The following is a 15,535-nucleotide window of genomic DNA, read 5'->3' as shown; positions in this document are numbered from 1 at the left end:
AGGCGAGAGCGGCGCTGTCTCCTCCCTTGAACCAGATGACGATGTATAGGTATATGTATAAATTCCCCATAGGGCTGAGAGGGTTCATCCCAGAGGACCACCCTATGGGGGCTCAATCAAAAATAAAAAATCCTTTGAATCCAGGGGACAGGAGATTTGGAAGGTTGCCTGGGTAACTGGGCACAGGAAGTGATGTCACAGGGGGATTTGGGGGCGTTTGGCATAAGGCTTGGGATAGCTAAAGAGAAAGAAAACCATTTTGGCAGGCTTGCTTATGGCGGGCTGGGGGAGATCACAGCCTCCAGCATTTCTCCAACGAGAATAGGGATGCCCTATTCAATAATAATAATACAGTGGTACCTCAGGTTACAGACGCTTCAGTTACAGACGCTTCAAGTTACAGACTCCGCTAACTCAGAAATATTACCTCGGGTTAAGACCTTGGCTTCAGGATGAGAACAGAAATTGTGCCACGGCGTTGCGGCAGCAGGAGGCCCCATTAGCTAAAGTGGTGCTTCAGGTTAAGAACAGTTTCAGGTTAAGAATGGACCTCCCGAACGAATTAAGTACTTAACCCGAGGTACCATAATGATGATGATGATGATGATGATGATGATGTTATTAGTTATACCTTGCCCATCTGACTGGGTTGCCACAGCCACTCCAGGCAGCTTCCAACATATATAAAAACATAATAAGACATTAAAAAACTTCCCTCTACAGGGCTGCCTTCAGATGGCTTCTAAAGGTTGTATCTCCTTGCCTTGGGGTTGGGGCATAGCTGTCAACTTTTCCCTTTTCTTGCGAGGAATCCTACTCAGAATAAAGGAATTTCCCTTTAAAAAAGGGAAACATTGACAGCTATAGCGGGCGGGGGGGGGTCACATAACTCCATACCCCGCAACATTTCTCCAGTAAAAATAGGGATGTGCTAAGGAAAAGTAGGACATTCTGGGATCAAATCAGAAACCAGGACAGCTTCTGTAAATCTGGGACTGTCCTGGAAAATAGGGACACTTTGAGGGTCTGGGAGATGCCTTACATTTTGGTGCTGCACTGCTGTGAAGAACAAGCCCCTCTTGAGATGACCATGCTGTAAGAACAGTACTTTGAAACGTTACAAAGTCACCGTCAGTTTCCTCGCATGCTGCATTTCCTGCAAATACATTTTGCTCCCAAGTGGTTCCGTGCGTCGATAATTTACAGACAATCACTATAATTATAACGCAGTACGATAGAAAACGTTAGCAATTCAGCAGCGGCTGCTTATTTGATGCAGGGATGGGGAGTGTGGCGGCCCTCCTTCAGGTGCATATGGCTTCCCCTCTCATCTGCCTCCGTCAGTGGTCAGGGATGATGGGAATTGTAGTCTGGCAACCGGTCCTGGAGGGCCACAGGTTGCCTCTGCTTTCAGCCAAAGGGTGGGGAGGGCACCATGGCCAATGGTATCCGAAGCTGCTGAGATCAAGAAAGAAAAACAGAGTCCTACTGCCCTCACCGCACTCTCAATAGAGGTCATCCATTAGGGTGACTATGGCTAATTCAGTCCCCAAACCACGCCAGAAACCAGCTTGAGATGGATCCTGATCACATATATCCTCCAGGCACTCCTGGTATTAATAATAGCAACATACGACCCAGGATTACGTGGGTGGCGCTGTGGGTTAACCCACAGAGCCTAGGACTTGCCGATCAGAAGGTCGGTGGTTCGAATCCCCGTGACGAGGTGAGCTCCCGTTGCTCGGTCCCTGCTCCTGCCAACCTAGCAGTTCGAAAGCACGTGAAAGTGCAAGTAGATAAATAGGTACCACTCCAGCGGGAAGGTAAACGGCGTTTCCATGCGCTGCTCTGGTTCGCCAGAAGCGGCTTAGCCATGCTGGCCACATAACCCGGAAGCTGTACTCCCTCGGCCAATAAAGCGAGATGAGCGTCACAACTCCAGAGTCGTCCGCGACTGGACCTAATGGTCAGGGGTCCCTTTACCTTTTACCCAGGATAGCTCAGTCAGTAGAGCATGAGACTCTTAATCCCAGGGTCTTGGGTTTGAACCCCACATTGGGCAAAAGTAGACCTGCATTTTAGGGGGCTGAACTAGATGACCTCGTGGCACCTTCCAGCTCTACAGTTCTGTGATTCTATTATTATACCCCCATTAAGCAAATAAAAATAGCATTTGCCAATCCACCAACCCCTCCCCAGAAATGTCTCAACAAGTGGGGCAGGGGAGGGGGGCATCAAATTGAAATCATTAAATTGTTGGCTGGATAAATGAAATGTTATGAATCGCTTTAAGAATTATTGGAAGGATGTCCTCATAGCAAAAGTGTGGTCTTAAGGGAACAAAGCAAGATTATATGGTGGTGTGAAAATTGCAGTATATGTGTTTTATACAAACGTTACCCAAGTGAATACATTTTGGCACACATTACTTGGCTGGAGAAGTGCATTGCAAAATTGGGAGAAGTGTGGATTTTGAAGGGTGTCTGTGTTTCATTTGCATATTGTTTCCGGAAGTGTGGATTAAATAAAGTTTGTCTTTAAATGTGAACTCAGTAGAGTCAGTCCCCCCTTTCTTACTACCTCCCCATAAGAGGTGGTGAAATTTAACAAGTTTAAAAAGTGGGGGTGATGACCACAGCAGATGCCATTCCTTAAATACTGAAATTGTAACATGTGAAAAGGGGGGGGTACTACCTAGCATCGCCCCAACTCCCTGCTGGGGTGGGTCTTACCCATAATGCCACCTAAGTAGGGCTAAATTAAAGCAACAGATACATGAAACATAAAAAGGTTTGTGAAACACCCCCCTTGCAAAATTGTATAAGTCTGAGAAATGTTGTTCTCTCTTGGGTTGTAGTGTGGATAAAACTGGAAAACCCTGAGCTCCTTGGAGGAAAAAAAAGTGTGTGGGGGGGTACAAATTTGGCAGATGGAACAAGAGTTCTCCAACCCCAAATCCCTGGCAATGCTTCTGAACCCCGCAAGTTCTGAACCCCTGCTTTCACCTCCACAGGGACTAGCAACTTGCTCAAGAAAGCTGAGATTCTTTGGGTGTTGAATTGAACCCTTTCTGTGTTTGCGCAGGGTCACAAAAACACACACAGTCCTGATAGATGTGGCCTGTGTAATTTACTTACTGGTTTTAAAAATATGCCAGGTTAGACACTTGTCCGGCCCGGTCCTGATTTCAGAAGTCTACCTTGTTCTCCAAACCCTCCGCTCTTTTCAGAGAGACACTCCTTAACCCCTCCTTTGTCTGTTTCCTGCCTTGCAATCTCAGCAAAAAAAGGAAACCTGGATCTGAACGCAGGTGAGTGCCAACAGAATTCGCATCATCCACATGATCTATTACCTATAATTTCCCATATATTTATAGAAACCCATCCAAGGTGTCTGTTTTTTTTACTGCTTTCCCCACACGGTTTCCCCAGCCACCTAAAAAGCAGTCGCATAAAGTAAGGGGGCTAATTTGTCTGGATGCCTTTAACCCTTGGATGGCTTCAAAAGAGAATTGGACAAATTCATAGAGGGGAGGGCTCTGCCTCTACAGTTGAAGGCAGCCCAGCTTCTGCTTCCCAGTTGCTAGAAACCACAGGAGGGTAGAGGGATCTTGTGGTCAGGTCTGGCTTGCAGATTCCCCATATAAAGCATCTAGTTCAGGGGTCAGCAAACTTTTTCAGCAGGGGGCCAGTCCACTGTCCCTCAGACCTTGTGGGGGGCCGGACTATATTTTGAAATAAATAATAATGAATGAATCCGTGTGCCCCACAAATAACCCAGAGATGCATTTTAAATAAAAGGACACATTCTACTCATGTAAAAACACGCTGATTCCTGGACTGTCCATGGGCCGGACTGAGAATGCGATTGGGCCAGATCTGGCCCCCGGGCCTTAGGTTGCCTACCTATGATCTAGTTGGCCTCTGTGAAAACAGGAAGCTGGACTAGATGGGCCATTGGCTTGATCCAGCAGGCTTTTATTTCCTCCTGACAAACTAACATGATCCTTTTTTTGCTTTTCAGCGGGGATAGCTCTTCCCCGGTCCGGAAGGAGAAGAAGAAGAAGACAGGGAAAAGGCATCGGAGAGACAGGTAAAGGAGACTCAGGGCTCCCCCTTTTCATCTCCCCCTATCCTATGGAAGGTCCATAGCTCACTGGCAGAACATCTGCTTTTCATGCTGAAGGTGCCCCCGTTCAATCCCCAGTGTCATCTCCGGGGAGGGGTGGGGAAAGGCACTGAAAATCCTGCCAGCATCTCTTTGCATCTCAAATGCTTCACTAACAGAGCCAGAACCTGGCTTCCATTTTCTGGTCACGCTGGACAGGATTTTGACAGGATTTTGGAAACTTGTATGGGTACTTCTGGGCAAGCAGCCAGTTCCAAAGCTGGCCAGTAGCACTGCCAGCTGGCCTAGGGATCTGGACCCTGGAGGCAATTGCCCTCAGGCTGGTAGGTAGAGGAGGCAGAGCAGCTGGGGGACTGGTGCAACCTGTCCTGTCTGTCCCTCCATGGCTTATCTGGGCTGCCCATCCACCACTAGTCAGCATGCTGTAGTCACCAGTCAGCAGCGCCACCTGTTGACAGCCAAGCAAACTGCAGCATGACAACACCCTTCTATTTTTATTATATTCGATCCCCAACATCTCTGGCTAGGGCCCTAGGGAGCTACTGCTGGTTGGTGTACTGAGCTAAGTGGTTCAATAGTCTAACACAGCCTCATTTGTTCTTATATCTGTCTCTTCCACTAGACAATCTCCCATTGATAGGAGAGTACATACTTTTTTTAAGCAAAAGGTCCCAGGTCTGACCCCCCCAGCATTTCCAGTTAAATGGAGGCCCCTGGACTGGAAGAGACCTTTCTTTTCAGGAAACTTCAGGTGTGCCACGGCCAGTCACAACAGGTTAGAACTGGGCTGAATGGACCAGAACTAACAGAGGCTATAGATTGTGGCAGCCTCCAACTCCCATCAGCTCTGGCAGGATGCTGTGAATTGGAGTCCAATTCAGGAATAGGGTAACCTGGGTGCTGCATCTTTGGTGTGGCTTTTATGCAAGGAAAGAGATATTTGGCTATCCGCTCCCCCCCCTTTCTCCTGGACCATCTCAACCAGTGTCTTTCCTTTCCTCTCTTTGTTCCTGTTCTTGCCGGTTGCCCATCAGGTCTGCGTCTGGCTCTCGTAAGAAGAGGAGGCACAGGTGAGGGTTAATGGTGTAGATTCCTCCCCCCACCGCACACTTTGTCTCCCCTAATCCCACATCCACGTTCCTTACCTCCTCCCCCACCTCAGCTGGGACCAGCAAGGCAAACTATGCACTGCCCTCTAGTGGCCAAAGACCACATTTGATCCCTTTTCTAGAAAAAAATCACCACTTGCCCCTTGTCGGGCTCAAGGTCTCTTCTGGTCAAGCTCAGAAGAAACCAAATTGGTGCAGGGCCATGAAAGTAGCTTCATAAAGGCCACCATAGCCAGGCACGAAAAGGCCAAAGGATCTGGGTTCAAAGGCTTGCAGGGAACAAGGAAGGTCACTTGACTTGCCCGGGAGGGTGTCACCAAGATTTCACCTGCCAGGAACTCCTGGAGGAGTTCGCTCCATAATGATGGGGCCACCACCAAGGAAGTCCAGCCTTGGACATCCAGATGGGTGCAGGGGTTACCTGTGGAATCTGCTATGGAAGTGGTGGTTACCAAGTTCAAAGGCATTTAAAAGCGGAGTTGAACAGATTTATGGAAGGAAAGGCTATCAGTGACTACTAGTCATAGAAAACATAACTCTGAATACCAGAACAACAGCAGGAGAAAGTAACCGCACTCCTGCCCTGCTTATGGGATTCACAGAGGCAACGGTTGCCAGCTCTGTGAAACACATCACCCAGAATCTGCCATTGGAGGCGGCTACCTCACTTTGTCTAATGATAGAGCCGGCCATGGCAAAGATTAGTTAGGTGAGCTCTCGGTCTGATCCAGCAGGGCTCGTCTTATGTTCTTACATGAAGTACAGTCTCTAGAGCTGTTCTCTGCAAGCTGGGGAGGGTGTGGTGGCCAGAATTTATATAATAAGGCATAAAATGCACCAACATTATAATCACTTAGTGATAACAATGGAACTGCAAGAGCTTTCAGTGCAGGCACACAGAGCTCTCCTCATCTGCAACAGCCTCCCTGTTCATTTCAGCACAGGAAGCTGATTTGAAGGTGCAGATAAAGCAATGGGTCATGGTGAGGTGAGATGTCATGACTTGCAAACTTTCTCTAGACCATCAGAAAATAGCCTGCCCCTCTGATTCCGGACCCTTCCCCTAAGAGTCGACTCCCCATGGAGAGGCTGATAAGCAGGCCACAGGTTTGGCACTTTGGCACCTGGAGAAGCTGTTCCATGAAATATTCTAGAAGGGAAAACTGGCTGCTGAGGCTGGTGTTTCCTGTGCCCATGTCTGGTTTCCCTCCTCCTCCTCTCTCTCTCTCTCTCTCTCTCTCTCTCTTCCTCTCCCTTTTCATGTGCGTTCAGTTTTCTGCTGTCTCATAGGTCCAGAAGTCTCAAGAGCAAAAGGAAAGAGAAGAACAAAGACAGAAAAAGGTGAGGATCAGAATGGATTGCACCCCATCTGCAGAAGAAAACAGCACAGAAAATAGCACAAGTTGAATGCTTATTTCCATGTTACTTGCAAGTGAAATTTCCCCCTGGAAGCAAATAAAATGGGAATTAACCATCTTGAAATAACTCATGGAAGATGAAGCAAGCTTGTTTCCTGCTGCTCCAGACGGCAGGACCCAAACCGATGGATTCAGATTACAAGAAAGGAAATTCTGACTAAACATTAGGAAGAGCTTTCCAATGGTAAGAGCTGTTTGACAGCAGAACAGCCTCCTTTGGAAGGTGGTGGACACTCACTTGCTGGAGAGTTTCCAACAGAGGTTGGATGACCACCTGTCAGGGATTCTTTCGTTGTGATTCCTGAATGGCAGAGGGTTGGACTAGATGACCATTGGTGGTCCCTTACAACTCTGTGATTCTAGGACTAACACCTTGAATTTGGCCCGGTAGCTCACCAGCAGCCAGTGCGATGCTTTCAGAACTGGTCCCTCAAGGTCCCGTCAGACTCCTGAACCCAGACCCATGGTTAGGCTCAGCATCCAGGCCTGGATCCAAATTCAGCCCCTCTGTAGCTTGCACCAGCTGGTCCTTCCTTTGTGCCAAAGTCCTGGCTGTCAATCAGGGTCTGGGTCATGATGGGGGCAGTCCCAGAACTCCTGCTGAGCCACAGTCATGGACTAATTGGACACAGAAGAATAGTAGGGGGAACCAGCTGAGGAGCCCCCAGGGGAAGAAGGCTGAGAACCAGGGGAGTGGTGGTCGGACAATGGGGTGGGAGGGAGAAGAGGGAGAGGACTGGAAGGAGGTGTCAGAATCTGAAGGGTTAACAGAGCTTAGTGAGCTGGGGGAGTCTGTGGCAGAGAGAAGTCCAGAATCAGAGGCAGAGGTTGAAGAAGGAGAGGAGGGAGACCAAGAGACAGAGAGGAGTCAGGCTGGTGCAGAGTCATGTGTGCCTCCCCTTCCTGCCACGACAAGCTCCCCTCCCACCTTGTCTTCTAGAACCAGGAGAGGCATGAAAAGGGCAGAGGAGAGATTAGCTGTGTGTAGGTGCAGTCTCTGATTGCTTGGGGAAAATGCTGGAGCACTTAGGCAGCTATGGGGAGGTGAGGACCTTCAGCCTCCGTAACTGCTCCATGGGGCAAGACCTACCAGGGATAAGCTGCTGTGCTCATCCAAGTCTGTGCAGATCGTGGTTTTGCTAACAAAGAGTTAACTCCAACTTGCACGGTGTGATTTACTGCTGGCTCGCTCCTGACAGCCAGGCTGGTGATGCGCCTGGTTCTGCCTCACCCTCCCGCTTCTCCCCATGCTCTCCCAGGTCACACAGCGAGTCGTCCACTCGGAGGTCCCACAGGCGCAGCAGCTGCAGTTCCCGGAGCGCCTCGCTCTCCTCGGATTACAGCGACTGCAAATTGACAAGCAGGTAGGCTGGGCTTGCGCCTGGTTTGGCCCCAGGTTTAGGGGTGGGGAGGCACAGCTTGCGGGGGGGGGAGCTCTTTAAATCGGACCGGTTGTGAATGGTTTTTTCACTCAAAGAACATACATGCAGAGTTTTGGGGTGTTACAAGTGCCACATATTATCCATTGTGCATTTTTTTGGAGTTGATCCTGCTTAGTGTCTATGATGTCAAATGGTACATCTGTTTTCACACGGATGTTGTTGTAATGAACGTTCTTATTATATATTTTAATTATGGATGTTTCAATGTTTTACTGTGTATTTTAAGAACGGGTAGCTGTATTTTTATTACTGAATTTTGTTTCTATTCATGTTTCATAATGTTTATATATGGCTTGATTGTAAAAAAGGGGGGGGGGCTTAAAGCAGTCTGCAAAAAAGCAAGAAATCATTGGTAGAAGCAGTTTTTAAAAATAGAATAAGTGATAGACAAAAACCAGATCAAATACATGCCAACATATCTGGGTAGGCTTGCCTAAACAAAAATGCATTTAGCAGGCACCAAAGAGAGTTCAATGAAGGTGCCTGGCTGATGTCAAGAGGCAGTGAGTTCCAAAGTGTAGGTGACGCCACACTAAAAGGTTGACTGCTTACAAATGCGGAAGAGGTATTTTGTGACACCCGTAACAGTGCCAGTTCCACAGATGGAAGCAGTCAAGTGGGTGTACGTGGGGGTAAGGTGATCTCACAGGTATGCTACTCCCAAGTTGTTCAGGACTTTCAGTTGTTACTAGAAGTAACACCTTGAACCTGGCCCAGTAGCAAACTGGCAGCTAGTGCCCATCCTTGAGCAAAGGTGTTCTATGGTGAGAGGGTCTCACTCCTGTCAGCAATCGTGCTGCAGCATTCTGCTGCTCCAGGATCAAGTGCAAAGGAAGCACCAATACAGCGCATTGCAGGAATCCAGTTTTGAAGTAACCAATTAATGGGTAGCTGTATTTCTTTAATAGACCTTCTGGACATCCAATGAAGCTGAATGTTGGAAGATATAAAGAAGGACTATGGAAGTTCCTCCCGCAGGAGGCAGTGATGGCCACCAAATTGGGGGGCTTCAAAGGAGGATTAGATAAATTCATGGAGGAGGATAAGGCTAGCTCTGCCTGCACAGTTAGAGGCGGCGATGCTTCTGAATACCAGTTCCTGGAAACTGCAGGAGGGGAGAGGGCTCTGGTGCTCGGATCCTGCGTCGGGGCTTCCTACTGGTTGGCTACTGTGAGAACAGGATGCTGGTCTAGGTGGGCCATTGGCCTGATCCAAGAGGCTCTTATGTTCTTATATTGGCACAAGTTTCTCAGTGGGAGCTCTCCTTGGTGCTGAAACGACCAGCCTGCCTTTCCCTGTGAACTCTTGCACCAGATCAGAGCAGGATAGTTAAGTCTGGGTTCTCTCTAGCTGTATTACATCCTTCTGCAGCAAAACCTACCTGGTGGCCTTACCCCATATGCTTCCAATCAACTTGCTTGCTGGCTTCTGTTAGAGCAGCTGGTTGGCCACTTTGAGTAGAGGATGGTGGATCAGATGGGCTGTTGGCCTGATCCAGCAGACTCTTCTTATGTTCCTAATAGATGTTGTTATTCTTTGGTTGCTGTTGTCCTTTATTTGTTTGGGAACTGCCTTGCTATTTCTCCTTGAAATAAAAGGGGATATATAAATCCTTCTAAGAAAGAGAGCAACAGTCTCATGGAGGCCTACATAGCTGCTGACCAACCCTTTCTGTCCTCCCCTTTGCTTGCAGACTGAGTCCCAAGTACAGAGAGGATGCCCAGAAGGGCAGCAGCCACCAGTCCAGCGAGAGCCCCTCTTCCTCCTGTACCGGCCACAGCCGATCGGCCACGCCTCACCAAAACGGGCACAAGGGCGGTGCCCAGAACGGCCGCCATAGCCACGGCGCCCTCTTGGAGAAGAAACAGGAGGTATGGACCTTTGGGGTTTGCTTTTCTCAGGGTTCAATCCAACCCCACCTTCTCCAGCTGCCGCCATCCCACCTTTCCTCCCCAGATCGGATCAGCCCCATCTCACGTTGCTCCCTCCTCTTAGGCGTTTTGCTCAAAGCGTGGCGGATGGGGAAGGCTAAGATGAAGATGTTCCTCCAAGCCAGGCTTTCAGGTGCTGCTGGACTCCAACTCCCAATAGCCAGCATGGCCAATGGTTGGGGACAATGGGACCTGTAGCCCCACAGCATCCGGAGGGCTGGGGGGTTGCTCTGGAACTTCTCTCCCTCCCTCCTTCTCCGTCTCTTTCCCCTCTCATCAGACACTCATGTGCTACATCTGCATTGGGGTAACTCGATGGTAGAATTTGGGCTAGATGACCCTTTGGGTCCCTTCCAATTCTGTGAGTCCAGGAAGCACTTTGCTGAGATCTTTTTGAGGAGTTGCATTGAGACAAAAGTCAATTGGCAAATGTTTTCAGGTCCGAGGACTTGGGTCTGTACGCCAAAGGTTTCCATACTTCTCTCCATGCTTTTATCACCACCTCTCACTGCCTGTTTGTGGTCCGCAGGAAAGGTCCCGATCCTGGCTATTGCTGGGAGTCTTTTTGCTTTTTTTTTTACCCACATGTAAGCTGTCTGAAGGCAGGAACAGGCTGTAGTTTGGTGGTAGAGCACACGTTTTGCACAGACCATCGCAGGCTGAATCCCTGGTGTCTCAAAGATGCCTGCTGGAGACCCTGCTGGAGAGCTGCTGCCAGTCAGTGTGGGCAATATTTAGCTAGATGGATCAAGGTCACACTCGGTTTAAGGCAGCTTCCTATGACTAGGAAGCAATGCCCTCCATGGCTTAGCTTGACAACAGCACCGTGCCTTTAAAGAGCAGAGATGGGGAAGGAATGGATTCAGTTTGTGTTTTAATGCAATATCACCTACAGCCAATTCCAGGCTTCCCCACCCTGAAAGCAGCCCTCCCCATGATAAAAATGCTTCAAAACAAGATGAGTTCTTTCAATTTAAGCATTCTCCATTAGGATTACCTCTCCCCATTCCCCTCCTCCTCCCCCTACCATTTTACCTCCAAATTTCTGAGCATCTTGAAAGGAAGGAATTCCTGGTACAGTCTTCCCCAGAGAGTTTGCTAGGCCAGTCCACTCTAAGTTTATCCATTCCATTGTCTCTTTCTCCCTCTTTTTTTTAAAAAAAAATATAAACAACATGTATACACATTTTTATTTATTTTCCTAACCATGTGATTCTACCTCTTTTTTCTGACACCCCAAATCACTGTTGTTTGTTTATTCCATTATTCATCTCTGTGTGAGCCTTTCCCCCTGCCCTGCCCCAGTTCAAAAAAGGTGGCATTAAATGAAAGGTGAGGGCTCTGTGACACCCCCCCCAGGGTGTTGATGGATTCTAACTCCCACCATCCCTGACCACTGGCCATGCTGGCTGGGGCTGATGGGAATTGTAGCTCAACAACATCTGGAGGAGGGCTGCATCCCTGCACCAAGTTTCCTAATCCAGGGATTGCCATACAGGGTGCCAGTGAAGAATGTGAGACACCAAGGAGTTGGTTGCAGAGGTTGCCTGGGTCTCTGCATGAGTAACTGTTCTGGTGTTGGGTGGATCATTTCCCCTTCCCTCGGACTCATTTTTCCCAAACTGACTTTGGAGTCAGTTATGACTCCGGGCTTACATGTGTGACTGGATCCATCAGCACAATTGTGTCCTCTGAAAATTCACTCCCAGAACAGCAACTCACACAGAGGCGTCAGAGATGAGCACTCTTGTGAACAGGGGTTGTTTTCTCTCACACCCTCTAAAACTAGTCATACAGTGCGCTTCATGTCTCAGAAGTGTGGGAAACAAAGCAGAATGTATTTTAATGCTTCGGGAAATGAATAATAGAGCCAGCTTTTCTCCAAATTCCCTGATAATACTCAAGTCAACACACGTTTCCCTTGGTTGTCAATTGCGGCTCCTGCTGTCCTGTGCAACTTTTATTTTATTTTTCATTTTTAATCCCAATCTGTGTTTTTCTTTAGCCTCCCGTTCGAAATGTGGTAATATAAAAGTTCAATTTCTTGCTTGGCAGAAATCAGGGGACTGGGCGGGAGGGCGACTGGGGTGTGCCTTTCGGATTCCTGCATTTTCTTTCTTGTTTTCTTCCCTTTTTGTAATGTACAGAAATGCAAACTATATCTTTCTCTTTTTCTTTTTCTTCCATTGTTGTCATGTGGATCTAGAAAATAAATATTATTTCTTCTATTATTATCATTATTATTATTATTATTATTACAATTTTCCCCTTCCGTTTCGTTTCTTTGTGTGTGTAAGTGTGGAACCCTCCCGGCCAATTAAGAAATGCACAGACGTCTTCTTTAGTTCTTTACAACCATTGAACTCTGTTGTCTGTTAAATTTCACATTTAAAAGGGAAGATAACTGTGTAGTTTCCTTTTCCTTTTTTAAATATTATCTGAGGCAAAGCAGAAAGCTCCATTTCCCTCTCCTACAGAAAGTGGTGGGTTTGAGGTGGCTCAAATAAAACCCCCAAACGAATCTGGTGCTATGCCTGTAAAGAAAATGAGAAATTTATCAGGCCAGTTTGATACTAGAATCAATATCATCTGTGCTATTTTTTCTAGAAAAAGAGGTGTCGGAACTCACCATGAACGCCTCCCTTGTTCTCTTATAATGGTGCCCACCTGAGAGGTGCCAGAACTGGGGGGGAAAACCCTGGTTATCATAATTATTATTTACTTGTATCAGCCACCACATTTTAGTCAACCAACTATTTAGATTAAAAAGGAGTATTTGTTGCCCCCAATTAATCCATCCGAAGTCTTAAATTATCATTATTTTTTAATCTCAGTACTCTTAGAAAAGCCCAGGTGGTTAGCAACATATACGATGGGGTGGTAGATGTATCTAGACTACAATTCCCATCAACCCCAGTGGCCAGAGTTGATGGGAGCCAGGTTAAGGTTCATGTTTAGAGTCCAGCGACTTCCAGAGGACCGCCGGTTCCCCATCCCTGATGTAAAACAAGGGTTTTCCTCTTGTGTCAGAAAACAGAACTTCTCCTAGCAGGGGCGCTGGCTCCTAGGGGCCAAGCCCTTTTGGATCCCCCTATATTTTTGGGGTGGGGCTGCCCCCCATGCCCTAAAAACATGGAACTGAAGAGTGGAACTGATCATAGTCCTCCTCCAGCCGCAGAAGGAAGGAGGGTCGAAGTAGCTTCCAACCGGTGGCAGTGCCAAGAGAGGAAGAGGAGGAGCCGCATTCGGCTCCTCACAACGTTCTGATGTCACACTCATGACGTCGGGATATTGCACATGTGATGATGGCTCCTCCAATCGCAAGCTGGCACCTCTGTCTCCTAGGAACACAGGAAGCTGCCTCATATTGAACCAGACCATTGGTCCACATAGCTCAGTATTATCAATGGGGATTGGCAGCAAGTCTCCATGGTTTCAAGCAGGGTTTTTACCTCCTCATACATCCCATTCCCCGGGCCCATAGGAAATAAATTCTGCAGGCTAGGATGCAGGGGGAAAAGAAATAGTATCAAGGCCGGCTCTACCATTGAGCAGAGTGAGGCAGGCACCTCAGGCAGCAGATTCGGTGTCATGAAAAGGCAGCAAATTGCCAGTTGTTCACTGTTTTCTTCTTCTATTTTACTGCCAGGTAATCAGGAGGGATGCTAGTGGGATATTCTGTCGCAGCTCCCAAAATAACTCTGCTGGCCTTGAGTACACTAGATACCTTGACTTTGACTTCTTCTTATTGATATTTAATTATTGTATATAATAATAATAATATCAATAAATTAACTTTATTAGTTGGGTTGTTTGTTTGTTTTTACAAAAGTCATGCAGAGTGACTTATCACACAATGAAGGCATATCTAAAAGACAATACTATTTTTAAAAGGCAGGATTAAAACATCCCACCCACTTGATGAGGCCAATGATGGCACCAGGAGAGCCTCCCTGAGGACAGTATTGCGCAAACAGGGGAGCCACCACCAAAAAGGCCTTTTTTTCGTGTTGCCACCCTCCAGACTTCCCATGTAGGAGGTACTTGCAGAAGGGCCTTAGGTGATGCTCACAGGGTCTGGCAACGGGTGGGCAGCATTTGCTTCTCTGCTTCAAAATATTTTGAGTTATCCCTGAGTAGAATCAAACTCAAATGAAGTTGACTTCCCTTTTAAAAAGGTGGTTTCAATTTTCATGCCATATTTTCATGCCGGTGGGCTTCCTTGGTGGTACTCTATATCTATTTCTCTTTCTCTCTATTTCTCTCTCTCTGTTTCTCAGCTTCTCTTTCCTCCTCCTCCTCGCCCTCTCATGTACACACTTTACAATTTCTCCCTCTTTCAAAGGGGCCCCTTCTAGCTTAACCCAATACAAACAGATTCCCATCCCCACCCCACCCCCAACTTGACATTTTCTGCCTTCATCCGCTTCCTTTCTTGCATGATCTTTGGGACTTTTTTTTTCCTTTCAAAAATATTTAAATGTTACAGAGAAACTTTTTAAATCGTTTTATTTTCCGATGGCTGCCGCTATTTAGACAACTACTGGTTATCCATATGCATATTTTTTTTTTAATTTAAACAAAAATGAAGAATGATGGCTGCCTGAACTGACCAAGGCCACGTTTGCACCATAGATTTAAAGCAACTATTACACCACTCAGAATGGTTGTGGCTTCCCCCAAAGGATTCTGGGAACTGTAGGTATTGGTTAAAGGTGATGGGCATTTTTAGGAGACCCCTGTTCCCCTCACAGGGCTACAATTCCCAGAGTTCCCTGTGAAGAGGGATTGATTGTTTGACTTCTCTGGAAACAGTAGCTCTGTGAGGTGAATGGAGGGGCTCCCAAACAGCCCTTAACAAACTACGGCTCCCAGAATTCCTTGCGGGGAGCCATGGCTGTTTAAAATGGTACCATAGTACACTCTGCGAGGGGAATAGGGGCCTCCCAGCAACTCTCAGCAGCTCCCAGAATGCTTTGGGGGAAACCATAAGTCTTTGAATTGGTACCATAGTGCTTTAAATTTATGGTGTGAATGGGGCCTGAAATCCAAAGTGTGGTCAAAGCAAAGCAAAAGTTGATTAGCAAAAGGGGTCTGAAGCACGTTACTAAAGAGTCGTTGTCTTTTTCCCCATTCTGCCCTCCAAATGTGGAGATTACCATTTCTTTTTTTATTATTGCATTCCTCACCACTCCGAAGGTAGGTATTTCTCTCCCTCCGCACGTTCACTTCTACAGATCAGCCTGTTGAAAAGCACCGTAGTTTGATTAAATGTGATTTTTTTCTATCTTCTCTCTCTCTTTCTTCCTCTCTCTCTCTTCCTCTCTCTCTCTGTCTATCTCCTAACGCTTGTCTATTTTTGGTGGCTCTGTAAAATTTTTATTTATTTTCTTACAATTAGCTACAAAGTCATGCTTCTCTTATCCTTCCCCCCCCCCCATGGAAATTTATTTAATTTCTTTAAAAAATAATAATCCTCGTTCTGTTGTTAGAATGCATTTCTGTGT

The 15,535-nt window shown here is 47.1% G+C and overlaps 1 protein-coding gene and 1 long non-coding RNA gene across 7 annotated transcripts in view; one reads left to right on the top strand and one right to left on the bottom strand.

The window, feature by feature from the left end:
- SRRM3 (serine/arginine repetitive matrix 3) overlaps positions 1-15,535 on the top strand; it is a gene marked incomplete at its 5' end in the record, with an annotated part of 54,061 nt that overhangs the window by 22,329 nt on the left and 16,197 nt on the right. For 4 of the 6 annotated variants that reach the window (XR_013833504.1, XM_079955608.1, XM_079955610.1 and 1 more), the window contains 6 exons: positions 3,281-3,310; positions 4,024-4,092; positions 5,163-5,198; positions 6,510-6,578; positions 7,915-8,019; positions 9,791-9,968. Coding sequence is in view for 5 of the 6 variants with exons in the window: in XM_079955608.1 (XP_079811734.1) it covers positions 3,281-3,310; positions 4,024-4,092; positions 5,163-5,198; positions 6,510-6,578; positions 7,915-8,019; positions 9,791-9,968 (487 nt within the window). The remainder of the gene's footprint in view (positions 1-3,280; positions 3,311-4,023; positions 4,093-5,162; positions 5,199-6,509; positions 6,579-7,914; positions 8,020-9,790; positions 9,969-15,535) is intronic. The other 2 variants (XM_079955609.1, XM_079955611.1) reach the window with 1 other exon arrangement.
- LOC307204378 lies at positions 11,950-13,755 on the bottom strand. The gene is made up of 2 exons (XR_013833655.1): positions 12,658-13,755; positions 11,950-12,230 (listed from the first exon to the last, which is right to left on the bottom strand). It is a non-coding gene; the product is annotated as an uncharacterized lncRNA (long non-coding RNA).

This window comes from Podarcis cretensis, assembly GCF_951804945.1.
Source record: "Podarcis cretensis genome assembly, chromosome: 15".
Lineage (NCBI taxonomy): Eukaryota > Metazoa > Chordata > Lepidosauria > Squamata > Lacertidae > Podarcis > Podarcis cretensis.
Note: the sequence above shows the minus strand (reverse complement) of the source record. Positions and strands in the feature narration are given on the sequence as shown.